Source organism: Mesocricetus auratus, unplaced genomic scaffold (genome assembly GCF_017639785.1).
Source record: "Mesocricetus auratus isolate SY011 unplaced genomic scaffold, BCM_Maur_2.0 Super-Scaffold_100006, whole genome shotgun sequence".
In the NCBI taxonomy this organism is placed as follows: Eukaryota; Metazoa; Chordata; class Mammalia; order Rodentia; family Cricetidae; genus Mesocricetus; species Mesocricetus auratus.
The window spans coordinates 104,002,406-104,015,676 of record NW_024429190.1 but is presented as its reverse complement, the minus strand read 5'-3'; the positions used below and the strand labels follow the sequence as shown (position 1 = coordinate 104,015,676).

The 13,271-nt window shown below is 46.0% G+C and overlaps 1 protein-coding gene across 18 annotated transcripts in view; it reads left to right on the top strand.

Moving 5' to 3' along the window:
• Nucleotides 1-13,271, top strand: part of Cacna1d (calcium voltage-gated channel subunit alpha1 D) — a 297,754-nt gene that overhangs the window by 151,520 nt on the left and 132,963 nt on the right. For all 18 annotated transcript variants that reach the window (XM_040746547.1, XM_040746548.1, XM_040746558.1 and 15 more), the window contains 2 exon segments: nt 8,735-8,877; nt 13,007-13,159. In XM_040746547.1, coding sequence (XP_040602481.1) covers nt 8,735-8,877; nt 13,007-13,159 — 296 coding nt within the window.

The window sequence follows — 13,271 nt, the reverse complement described above, 5'->3', positions numbered from 1 at the left end:
TATTAGCCAGTAACAAATTAAGAAAAAAAATGCACTCTGCCCACTACCTTGTGAATTACCTAGTGTCCTATTGTGTGTGTTTGGAGTCTCAGAAGGAGAGAATGGCAGAAGAGACAGCTCAGCAGTTAAGGAGTACTGGCTGCTCTTGCAAAGACCTGGATTTGCTTCCCAGAACCCACATGCCAGCTCTGTAATCCCAGATCCAGGGATCCTACGCCCTCTTCCGGTGTCTGTGGATACCCACCTCCATATGGTGCAGGCAGGCACGTACAGGTGCATGCACATACGTGTGCACATAATAAACGCATCAGTAAATCGCTTTTAAATGGGAGGGGGAAGACAGAGAAGAAAGTTCCGACACAATTGTCCTACATGATTCAAATATAGAAAATGAACTCAGAAGGTGGAGATTTAAAAACACACACAGAGAGAGGAAAAACACATCATAACCACAGTCAAAATGCTAAAAAAGTAAACAGTAAAGAGAATCTGAGAAAAGGAAAACAAAGACATCTCAAGTACAAGGCAGAAGACAGTAGATGCACCCTCAGAATCCTAGGGGCGATGTCAACTTAAGAGTTCTCACCCAGTGAAGTTCCTTCCAAAACCCAAGTCAAAACAGAAAACTTTTTTCCAGACAAACCAAAGCTGAGACTTCCTGACTGACAGACTTGCACTTCCAAAAAAAATGTTAAAAGACAGCTTTTTAGGCTGAAGAAAGATGACATCAGGTAGAAGTGAAGATCCACACAAAATAAACGAGGAACTCCAGATGGGGTGAATTTAAAGATATTATTTTTCATTTTAAAATCTCTTTAAAGGTAATTGTCTAAAGCAAAAACAGTCGACAACACATTGACATTTACACCTTGGCAGCAGTAAAATATCTGACGGTGGCATGGGACAGGAAGATCATTGCGGGCTCTTGTCAAGTATGCGTACAGTAGCTAGACTGGTAAGATGCTGTTTGAAGAGAGATAGATCGTGAGCGATTCAAAGTGCGGATTGTAAACCCCGCCGGAGCCTAGATTGGTGAACTACCCACCCTACACCCCAGGGCCTAGAGTCATCCCTACTTTACGTCTGTGTCTCCACATTAGCTAGGCATTTTGCTACCTACTTTTGTCAAATAAGGTTTTATTATAATCCAGCTGTACTATACTCATGGCTGTTTGGTCTACTTGATGTTTAATGACAGAGTTGATTTGTTACCCCAGATATCCTGCAGTCTGCAAATCCTAGAGTATTTACTGAGTCTCCCCTCACAGAAAACTTCTGTTGACACTTTCCCTACATGAGCCACCAGAAACACAGAGCTTTAATTGTTAATATTAAGGCAACAGTGAAGAGTAAATGCAATTGGAAGAAACACAAGAGCAAAAACAGGTAGTTCCAAAAAAAAAAAAAAGTACAGAAGAAAAAAAAAACGGAAAACAAATAACAAGATGGAAGGTTTAACCCAGCAACGCCCTGTAATAACACCATGAGTTTATCAGATTGCCAGATATAAAAACAAGACTCAACTTTCTTTTTTTATTTAAATTAGAAACAATTTATCAATCACAGTTCCCTCACCCTCCCATGTCCCCCCATCCCATCCCTCTTCTGCTCCATAGAAACGGTGACATCTTCTATGGGAGATCATCAAAGTCTGTCACATCATTTGGGGCAGGGCCTAGCCCCCCCCCCATGTGTCTGGGCTGAGAGGGTATCCCTCTATGTGGAATGGGCTCCCAAAGTCCATTCGTACACTAGGTGTGAATGCTGTTTCATTACCAGAGGCCGCATAGACTGCCCAGGCCTCCTAACTGACCCCCGTGTGCAGGGGGCCTGGTTCGGTCCTATGCTGGTTTCCAAGGTGTCAGTCTGGGCTCCATGAGCTCCCCGTTGTTTCTGTGGATTTCCCCAGCATGGTCTTGACCCCTTTGCTCATCACTCCTCCCTCTCTACAACTGGATTCCAGGAATTTGGCAGAGCTTAGCTGTGGGTCTCTGCTTGTGTCCATCAGCCACTGGATGAAGGCTCTAGGATGGCATAAAAGGCAGTCGTCAATCTCATTATCGGGGAAGGGCATTTAAGATTTTAAGATAGCCTCTCTCCAACTGCTTGGATTCTTAGTTGGGGTCATCCTTGTAGGTCTTTGGATTTTTCCCTAGTCCCATATTTCTCTTTTAACTTACAATGACTTCCTTTATTATGGTATCTCTTTATTGGCTCTCCTCTATTCCCCTCCCCCACTCAATCTTCCTGCTCCCCCATGTCTTCCTCCCCCCTCCCCTTCTCCCCTTCTCTTTCTCCTAACTCCCTCTCCCCTCCCCCTATGCTCCCAATTTGCTCAGGAGATCTTGTCCCTTTCCTCTTCTCCAGGGTACCATGTATGTCTTAGAGTCCTCTTTGTTTCCTAACTTCTCTGGAGGTGTGGATTGTATGCTGGTAATCCTTTGCTCTATGTCTCATATCCATATATGAGTGAGTACACACCATGCTTGTCTTTCTGTGACTGGGTTACCTCACTCAGGATGGTTTCTTCTAGTTCCATCCATTTGCCTGTGAAGATTCCATTGCCCCCCCCCCGCTGAGTAGTACTCCATTGTGTAAATGGACCACATTTTCTTTATCCATTCTTCAGTTGAGGGGCATCTAGATTACTTCCAGGTTCTGGCTATTACAAACAATGCTGCTATGAACATGGTTGAACAGATGTCCTTGTTGTATGAATGTGCATCCTTTGGGTATATGCCTAAAAGTGGAACTGCTGAATCTTGAGGTAGACTGATTCCCAGTTTCCTGAGGAACTGCCATACTAATTTCCAAAGTGTCTGTACAAGTTTGTACTCCTACTAGCAGTGGAGGACGGTTCCCTTTCTCCACATAAACTGTCATTGGTGTTTTTAATTTTAGCCATTTTGACAGATACAAGATGGTATCTCAGAGTTGTTTTGATTTGCATTTCCATGATGGCTAAGGATGTTGAGCACTTTCTTAAGTGCCTTTTGGCCATTTTGGATTCCTCTATTGAGAATTCTCTATTTAGTTCTGTACCCCACTTTTTAATTGGATTGTTTGGTGTTTTGGTGACTAGCTTCTTGAGTTCTTTGTATATTGTGGAAATCAGCCCTCTGTCAGATGTGGGGTTGGTGAAGATCTTTTCCCATTCTGTGGGCTGCCGTTTTTTGTCTTGTTGACTGTGTCCTTTACCTTACAGAAGCTTCTTAGTTTCAGGAGGTCCCATTTATTGTCAATCTCAGTGTCTGTGCTACTAGTGTTATGTTCAGGAAGTGGGCACCTGTACCAATTGGAAGAAATGAAAGACTTTCTAGGATTCAATGAGAATGAAGACTCAACTTTCTAACGTCTATCTTTGACCTTCTTTAATGCAAAGACAAATGATTTGTGAATAAAGGGATAGAAAAGGCAGCTAGAGGGCCAATACCAGCATCTGACAAAGTAGACTTTAGGAAAAGGGGCTACTGGGTCCACAGAGAGAGACATTCATAATGGTAAAAGGTGTTTATCAAGATGATATAATAGTCCTCATTACTCAAATGTCTGGTATCAGCTTCAAAATGCTGGGAGCAAAAGCTCTTAGAGCTCAAGAAGGAGCAGAAAGATGTGTGGGTTCGGCTGTGTACCCCAGGTCTCTGAACTGGAGTGTGGCGAGGACCTGTAGACAGGGAGATCTGATCACCACAACCACCTTGACTTTTCAAAGAACTCTCTATAAAACAAGGCAGACTACATATTTTTTCACATGCATGCATATGACATCATTATCAAGAGAGTTAATATTCTGGGCCACAAAATAAATCCCAGCGAATTTAAAACTAAAATAATAATAATAATAATAATAGAGAATCAGGTTTCCTGAATGAATATAACAATGTTTCTGGATTTTTTTTTAAAAAGTCACTATAAAAAGCATAGTAACTCCTAGATACTAGCGGTGGGCACTTAGAAAATGAAAGTATTAAATGTTACTTTTCACAGTGGCACTAAAGCTATGAAATATTTAGTTAATGGATTTGATGTTCTCAGGCTTCCCACTTCTTCCTAAAGCAAGGTGCAGACTGTATCCTAACCTAAATACCAGCAAGGGTTTTGGAAAATTGGCAAGATTGTTTTTTGTACCGTCTGTATGGAAATTAGACAGACTCTTAAACTGGCCAAAGAGATCTTTAAGAACAAAAACTGGGGTCAGATCTTACAGGATGCTCTAACGTCATTGGAGTCAAGGTAGTGAAGTGCAGGGTTGACATGAAGGTCGATGGAGTCAGATAGGGTGTCTACATATAGACACGTGGATGCCATCACTGATTTCAGGAAAAGATGCCTTGGTGGTTCAGTGTCACGAGGAACCTGTTTCCCGAGTAAACAGTGCTGAAACGACCACTTGTCAGCGTGAAAGACCTATTCTTACCTCACACCATGTGTAGACGGTGCCTTCACATGGGCTGTAGGCGCGTATTTGCAGTTTGAAGCTACAAAACTTCAAGAAGAAAATGATGTAGAAAGCTTTTATGGTTCCTAGGCAGGTAAAGATTTCCAAGTCACGGGTGCCGGTGGTGAGCTCTTTAAATCCCTGCACAAGGGGAGGAGGCTCAAGGCTTCAAGCAGAGTCTTCCTCAGCTATGTAGTGAGTTCAAGGCCAGCCTGGGGCTTGCAAGATCCTTTCTCAAAAGACAAAGAGGCCAAAGGCATCACCCATTAAAGAGACAATGAGAAGATTCAACTTTATCAAAATGTAAAGCTTTTCTTCAAAAGTCAGTGTGAAGAAAATTTTTTTAAAAAGCAATTCACAGAGGGCCAAAAATGTATATAATGTTTATTCACAGAGAGTAAAAATGTATACCAAGTACTTGGTTATGTATAAAGGAGCATTCACGAAGACAGCATGCTACATAATGCACAAAATATCTGAATGGATCTTCATTAAAAAAATATGTGGCTGGCCAACTAGCCCCTGAACATTGCTAGTAATTGAAGAAATGTTAATTAAAACCACACTAACAGCACCATGTGCCTGCGAGGATACTGGGTGTAAAGAGACCAAAGAGACCAAATGATTGCCAACACGTGGGCTAATTGAAACTTTCGTCCACCACTTCTAAAACTGGAAGCGGTGAAGTCACTTCGGAAGATTTTCCACCACTTTCTTCCAGTACTATAAACATTTGCCATGTGACCATATTGCTGGTTTTCTGGTATTTATCCAAGGAAATGAAAACACGTGTCCACAGAAAGACTTTATTCAAAGTAGAGGAAAACCGAAAATAGCTTAATACCATAGGATAGGTAAACTGATAAAAAAATTATCATGATGTGATCACTTGATTGAATATTAGCAGTAAAAGAAACCTATAAATGTAACAGCCTGGGTGAATCTCAAAAGTAAAAAAATATGATTAAGTAAAAAGCGTACCCTGTGAGTCCATTACGCAGTCTCTAGAGGAGGGAAAGCCTCTGGAGGTGAGTAGCTCTTCTGTGGTAGCCGTGCTCAGTGAGGGGCCCAGAGGGCTCCTGGAGACCCTGCAAGCCTCGCCTCTGCCTTGACAGTGGCTGTTTGCTGCACTTCCTGACATATTTGTCGTAACTCAGCTAATTTAAACTTTAAACAGGTGCATTTCTCGTGTGTAAAATAAACTGTGGTAAAATTGATGGTAAATATAAAAGTAACTTAAGGTAGAACTGGACTCAATGATATTTCATTAGTATAAAAAAAACCTCACAGATTATTCATCAAACATATTAACCCACTCCCTACCACCACACATACAAAAAAAAAACAGGAAGTAAAATTCTTGCTAAATTATGGTCGATTGTAACAGAAAAGGATAAAAATTATAGAGAAGAAAAAAATATTATGACATCTTTGAATCAAATTCCCAGTCACTGAAGTTTCCAACTATAGTCTGTTTCTGTGTCCAGTGAGTTTTCCATTCTGAGTCCGCAGTGACCTGTTACTTCTGTCAATAGTCCCACTGAAAGAGCCGCTAAGAACGTAGTGCGTAGCTGTCATTAGTGTGAGCTCACAAGGACCAAGGGGCCTGCCATAGCTTAAGCTACTTCCTTGAAAGAAAGCTTGGTCTGGATCAGCTCTCACCCATTCCTCTGGGTTCTGAGTGAAGAGAGATCTCAAGCATTCAAGCTTGTCACTTTTGTGGGGGAGAGCACAGAGTCCCCATTCTTGCGCACCTGGCCTGGGTCAGTTTGGGGCATGCCCTCTTCTCTCGGGGCAAACGTGGAATACCCTAGGATCCCGCGTTGCTGCTTCCTTCTGTCCCTGTCTGCTCAGGTACATGCTGCTCCATTCTTGCTGCTGCTGTGGCTGCTGCTGCTGTTGTTGGGAGGAGTAGGAGAGGAATAGACTGTAGAATCTGAGATCAGGGAAGGCAGAGCTCTGAGACTCTTTGGGTGTTCTCATTTTTGCTGAGAGGGAAACTAAGCCCCGGAGAAGGGAGGCTTCACCGCCCATACCAACTACAAATGGCAGCAAAGCAACTCTTTTATAGTAGAGAGACGTTAGTCCCCTGTTTTCAAGGACATTGTTGAAGAATTGAGGATGAAATGGCTATGAAAAACCACATTGGTCCACTTTAGAAAACCTCCATACTTGGGAGCAGGCTTCAGTCACCCCATGCTTGGGAGCAGGCTTCAGTCACCCCATGCTTGGGAGAAGGCTTCAGTCACCCATGCTTGGGAGCAGGCTTCAGTCAGTCACCCATGCTTGGGAGCAGGCTTCAGCCACCACCTGCAGAAGTTGATTTCCTAACCCTTTGGGTTGAACATTCCTGTGGCTTCCACATTTGCAGTGTGAAGTTTGTCATTCTTCCCTTTTCTTGGTTTCTCTGAAACCATGAATTTTGTTTTTGGAGGAGAGATTTTTTAATATTAGCTTTGCTGCAAGAGTTTACAGTCATTTTTAAAAGCCAACATAATAAGAAACCCGTCATAACTGTGTTCAGTTTCCCCAGTCGGAACTCAAGCTAGCTCGCCAGAAGCTCAAGAAGGTAGGGACCAGCCTGTTTCCCCTCCCAACAGCTAATTGCTGTCTGTTATTAAAATAAATGCTCTGGGGTGACAGAGTCGTGCCCAACCAGTCCAGCAATCAGACCACCCTGTGCTTTATGGACCTAGTGCCTTGGTGACCCAGAGGCCTGTCAAGGAGGGGGCAGAATTTCTGTTCGGGCTACTAATTAAACTTTAGAAACCTTTTCTTTGTTCCCAGGCCAATTATTCCCACAATCTGATTGGCCAAAGTTAATGCTATTTGCAATGGACAAATTTATGTTTACTCTGAAAAAAAAACAAGCAACCATTCCAAAGAATAAATATTTATTTTAAAAAGCAAAAGTAACTGTCAAACGAGAAGATTGTCCAAAAATAGCGTTTTACGGAAAACCTTTAGAGAGTAGGGGAAAGAAAAAAACAGAAACGTATCGTTGCTGCCAGATACAACATTACTCACATTTCAGAGGGGAAAATGGCGATATTAATGCCTTCCCTTAGATAACTTTTAGCCTTTGCCCACTGCGGCTCCTTTGTGATCCATGTCGTCTTGACGACCTCAGTGAGGCTGCAGGGGGCGGGTGTCACGCATTAGGATGTGGGACTTGGAAGCTGCCCATCTCCTTACTCGTCCATACATTTCTTGAGTACTCTGTATGCGTCTGGAACTGTTTTAGGAGCTGAGCTAAGACAGACGAAATGAACAGAGGAAAATTCACTGCCCTCATGGAGCCTACTAAGCCTTCCTATCCACGAGCTCCTAGATTGGAATGTTAGCTCTGCCGCTGGTGGCCTGACCTGGGGCGGATGTGCTCCCCCCGAACCCCCAGTCAGCCCTGCTTCCACCTGATTGGAAAGGAGCCTTGAGAATATTGTAGAAGGCTCTTGTGAGTCTGAGCTTGGTGGCAGAGACGCATACAAGTCGGCCTCACAAGCTGTGGTGCCCAAATTCTGAACCGCCAAATCACCAAGAGGCCCATTTCGATGCAAAAGCAAAGAGCCTTTTATTGTAGTTGTTTAATGAGCTAACCCTATTAGCTCGGGCTCTTCACCCTGCCACCATGGCGAATGGCTGGAGAAAGACCCAGAGTAACCTCGAGGCAGGGATCTTAAAGGGCTGCATAAGGGGAGTGTCTAGGAGTATGAAACAGTCTCAGGACTGGTGCGCTTCCGAGTGTTAAGACCACTTCGACTTGTATAGCTCCCAGGGCGGTTGCTATGCTCTGCACATCACTGTTGTGCACTTGTCCATTAAGCACACCCAGAACCATAAAGCACAACCCTGCTCGCTAACTTCTGATTGGTTCCTTGCCATGAGGAGGTGTCTGACCTCCTAGTAATCAGGACAGGAGCCACAAGGTGATTCGAGCACATGTTAGCCTGTCATGGCTGCTAAAATGGGGGACTGGTCACTACAAAGCCATGTCTGCCAAGAGCATTGTCACCAATGCAGTGGCCTTTGTTCCCTTGGGTCCTCCATGAGCCCCTGCTTCTGCTTGCATTGTTGGTGTAAACACAGACCTGCGTAGTGTCCGTCCATCTGAGGTCCTCGGGGTAGCAGGGCAGGCTGGGGTCCCATGGCCAGGTTCTTGCCTCTGTTCCCCTTCTTTTCATTCAGTTAGCAGCCGCCCGGAATGAGCCCTTGTTCGGAAAAATAACTACCGTTTGTCGCCCTGCTTTGCTTACCTGGGTGGCAGACTAACACGTGTTTTTCCTCTTTCTCTTTCAGATTGTTTAGTGTAATTCTGGAACAATTAACCAAAGAAACAGAAGGCGGGAACCACTCTAGTGGCAAATCAGGAGGCTTTGATGTCAAAGCCCTCCGTGCCTTCCGAGTGTTAAGACCACTTCGACTTGTATCAGGAGTGCCCAGTAAGCACACGTTTTGTTTTGTTTTTCCTCCCACCCCCAGAAGTACTGCTTTCACCCCATTGGGCGGGTCTCGGCGTCAGGAAACAGTGCAGCAGTGTAGCGAGGTGTTGGGCCCGGTAGCAGTAGGGCCATCCTTGATGCTGGAGGACTCAGATTCACACCATCACTGGCTCTCTGGGACACTCCCAAAGGAGGAACAGGTGGGGGGGTTTTTGTTTTTTGTTTTTTGGTTTTTATGAGACAGGGTTTCTCTGTATTGTTTTGGAGGCTATCGGTCCAGCCCGGCCTCGAACTCACAGAGATCCGCCTGCCTCTGCCTCCCTAGTGCTGGGATTAAAGGTGTGCGCCGTCACCGCCTGGCAAGGGGGGGAGTTGTCATCTGCTTTTCAGAAGTCTTTTCATGGAAAGAGGCTGGGCGGCCGGCGGTAGGTGACCCGGGCTTCTGGCCTCACGTTTCCTGTCTAGTTCTACACTCCGATGGCACCCTGTGGCCTTCTTCCTAGTCACAAGTCTGCCTCACCTAGAAGTGTGAGCAGTATTGAAACGGGGGGGGGGGGGGCTCTGAGTGAGGAGCAAAGGGTACGGGGGGGGGGGGGGGAGGGACAACTGGACTTCTGGAAACTCCGATCGGCCCCTCCACCAGCGATGGCACCTGGCCCTCTCTGAGAAGAGGAAGGGACGTGCCGGTTTCCACACCTGTGTGCCGAGCGCAGCACTTCCCTGTGTGACGGTGGCGTGAGAGCCCCATGAGACCATGAGTGCCAACCCCAGCAGGGGTATGAGGGAGTCGGTGCCTTCTAGGAGACTGCCGCATCAGCAGGTGCCTGGTCCTGCTTGGCGTCTGACTCTGACCCCTAGGCAAGTTGAGTCTCACCTAGGTTGGGAGGGAAGACCCTTCCTTAAGAAGCTGGCTGGCCTTTGCCCCTGCAGCTCTGCCCTTGGTAAGACTGCGTCTCCTGGGGCCTTGAGAGTGTAGATGTCCTGGAGACTGACCGCTCGGAGCAGGAGCAAGGATGTGCTGGTCACCCCCCCCGTAAAGCCATCAGAGCACCGATTCTTCCTCCCAGACTGTCTTCATGAAGTTTTATTAAACCTTGGGCACTCAGAACACACCAAACTCCTGGAAAAAAAAATACTACATTTCCAAATTTAACATTTAAAATGTAGGAAGTGGTGTTTTAAGTGTACTTATTTTTCCAGATGGTTCATTTATTTTCATTGAAAAAGATCAAAAACCACAGAGCTGTCTGGAAGCGATTGAGAGGAAAGAGTACCTTGGCGGTGGCTGACACTGTTAAGTATAACGTGATGGAATGAGCGGCTTAGAGAGCAAATATGCCCTTCCAGATTCAGTTGTCACAGCTTAATCTAATTTCAAAGTAACCATGACAGCCTTTTTTCCCCTAAAGAGCAAATGGCAGGACAGCCTGCCTGTGCTGTGTGCTGCGTGCAGACACGGAACCGTGGCTCGTGTGTGGACGAGAGGCCCCGCCTATGAAAACTCTTGGAGCTGGGGCCCAGCCTGGCTTTGACTCCTCGGGCTGAGGAGGTTTCCATAGACTCCGCAGGACAGTTTTCTGCTCTCCCTTCCTCCAAGACACAAGGCTATTTGAGTTTGCGGTGGTCTGTGTCTCACTCTGCCACAGGTCACCAGAGAGAGAAATGAAGCTCTTACCTTCAGCCTGCATTTTAGCTGGCTTTGTCAAGGACTGTTTGCCTCCAGTCCAAATGGGCTTGGGAGAGAGGAATCGGGGCTTGCAGGCCATGCTATTTCCAGCCCTGGACACGGTGATTTCTTCTCTAGCGCCTGAAGTCATGGAACATGCCCGGGGTTGTTTGGCCACACTTGTAAAGGACTGTGTCTCCTCACCCCTGAAGAGTGAGGCTGTCCCTCAGAATAGAATCTTTGTGGGCACCCGAGTACATAGCCACTAAAGAGAAGACAACCACATAGTTAGGGGCATTGTTGAGTCTTGTGGAATTTTTTTTTTTTTTTTTGGTTTTTCGAGACAGGGTTTCTCTGTATTGTTTTGGAGGCTATCGGTCCAGCCCAGCCTCGAACTCACAGAGATCCGCCTGCCTCTGCCTCCGGAGTGCTGGGATTAAAGGCGTGCGCCACCACCGCCTGGCTGGAATTATTTTTTTAATTAATTATATTTTTATTTGTGTACACATACACACACACAGGCATGCGTGTTCATGCATGACTGTCACGGTACACACTGTGAAGGTTAGAGGACAACTTTCAGGAGTCATTTCTTTCCTTCTATGACTCAGATCAGCAGGCTTGCAGCAAGCTCGTTTACTAGTGGGGGGGGGACTTTGCCCACTTACATTGTATTATCTGGTAAATGTTGATCAGAAGCCAAGAGCATGAGGTGTGATAGCTCATGCCTTTGATCCCGGCACTCAGGAGCAGAGTCAGGCAGATCTCTGTGGGTTTGAGGCCAGCCTCGTCTACAGAGCAAGTTCCAGAACAGCCAAGGCTTTATGGCGAGATCCTGTCTTAAACAAAAGAAAGAGCAAAACTACAATCCAAGACCGTAAAAATGGGAAAGAACACTGGAGATCCTCTGGCTGGTTCTCACCATCTTCCTGAGGAGCTCAGTGAGGCTGCAGAGGAGGCTTTAGGGAGACGGGGTCTAGAATTTTAGCTGCAGAGGAGGCTTTAGGGAGACGGGGTCCCTTTGTCAGTCTCCCGCTTGTGCCTGCCTGCTGTGGTCTCTGCCCAGGCGCAGTCACCAAGGGAGACACGCTGCTGTAGCTGCTAGGGTCTCCGCTTGGCTTATTCCTGCTGCTGCTTGTTTTACCTCATCTTCTGTTTTGTTTTTCCTTTCTCTCTTTCCGTCTTTGAATAAACGTTAGGGAAATAAGAAGGGGAAGAAGGAGAAAAGGAATGAATAGCCCGTACAGAAGCTGGTGCTTGAGTGGTAGGGAGAGGGCAAAACACTGAGCTCTGGGCCGAGAAGCCCGTTCCTGTGCAGGGTCTGGGTCCCGCTTTTCCTTCCCTTCTGTTCCCTCCCTGTCACCGTGTGTCTTCCCCCTGACGCCTGTCCCTGCATCACAGCTCTGAGTCTCTCTCCGCTCAAGCCTGTGTTAGCCGCAGGACGCCTTCACCCCAACGTCACAACCTTTCTGAGGTCACTTTCAGCCATCTGCTCTCGTGGCTTGCCTGCTCCATCCTACACGGATTTTTTTTCTTTTCTCTCCTTGGGTAGGGATGGAGGACAGCTGCAGTCTGGCCCCCAACCCTGGTTGAGATCCCTGGAGCACTCCTAAGACTCCTTTCCTTCGTGCTAGCCTGCCTGTAGTTGAAGTCAGGCCCCATCCTTCTCTGCATGGCAACCTTCCCAGAGCCCCGCCTCTCTTGGCCCACCTCTGCCTTTTGCACGGATTACCTGCCCACTTGACTCTCTCCGAGGCAACTTTTGCTGGAGGTCTCAGGTCTGAGCCCAACCAAGCCCAGATTCACAGCCCGGAACAGGGCGGCTGTGACTTCTTGGCTGGTGGCCTTCATGGCTAGCTGTGACAACCCCCACCCCAGCTCACGCTGCTCGCTTCGCGAAGCCTTGGGTTTCCTGCGAGGCCTGCCTACGGGGATCTGTCCTCAGGCCCAGGCAGATGGGAAACTACTCCAGGTCCTCTGTGCTCACCCTTCTCAGAGACAATGCTCTCATTCCCCTTCAGTTCTCCAGTTGCCGTTTCTCATACAGTGTCTGCGTACTACCCGAGAGTAATTTGTTAAATCCTCACATTTCCTTCTAGACTATAGCCTCTTAAGAGAGCCACTTTGTGTAATTCACCTTTATAGTACCCAAATTTTGCATATTTTGGTGGTTCTGTTAAATGGATAAAAAAAGGTGTGTAAGTGAATAAATGATTATTACTAGCTACTCCTCTCTGGGCCTTAGTTTTCCACATCTGTCTAGTGAAGGAGTTGTACTAAATGATCTTTAAGAGTCCCTTTTTATCTCATCTCCTATCTGGGCTTAGTATTAATTAACAGCTTTGAGATATCTCTGCACTTTATTACTGTATGTCATAAATAGAGCAAGCATCATTAGGGATTATATTTATGATACATTTGAAGTGTCTTCCTAACTCACAAATGGATTTTTCTCTCTTCTAGGTTTACAAGTTGTTCTGAACTCCATTATAAAAGCCATGGTCCCCCTCCTTCATATAGCCCTTTTGGTATTATTTGTAATTATCATCTATGCTATTATAGGATTGGAACTTTTTATTGGAAAAATGCACAAAACATGTTTTTTTGCTGACTCAGGTGAGTAGTGACAGTGGTATTAACCAAACGTGAAAACGTTTTGGCTTGGGGGAGGCGATGGTCTCTTGAGTCTTTTCTTCCTGTCCTCTCTTTGTGAGTGAGTTGTGTTGGG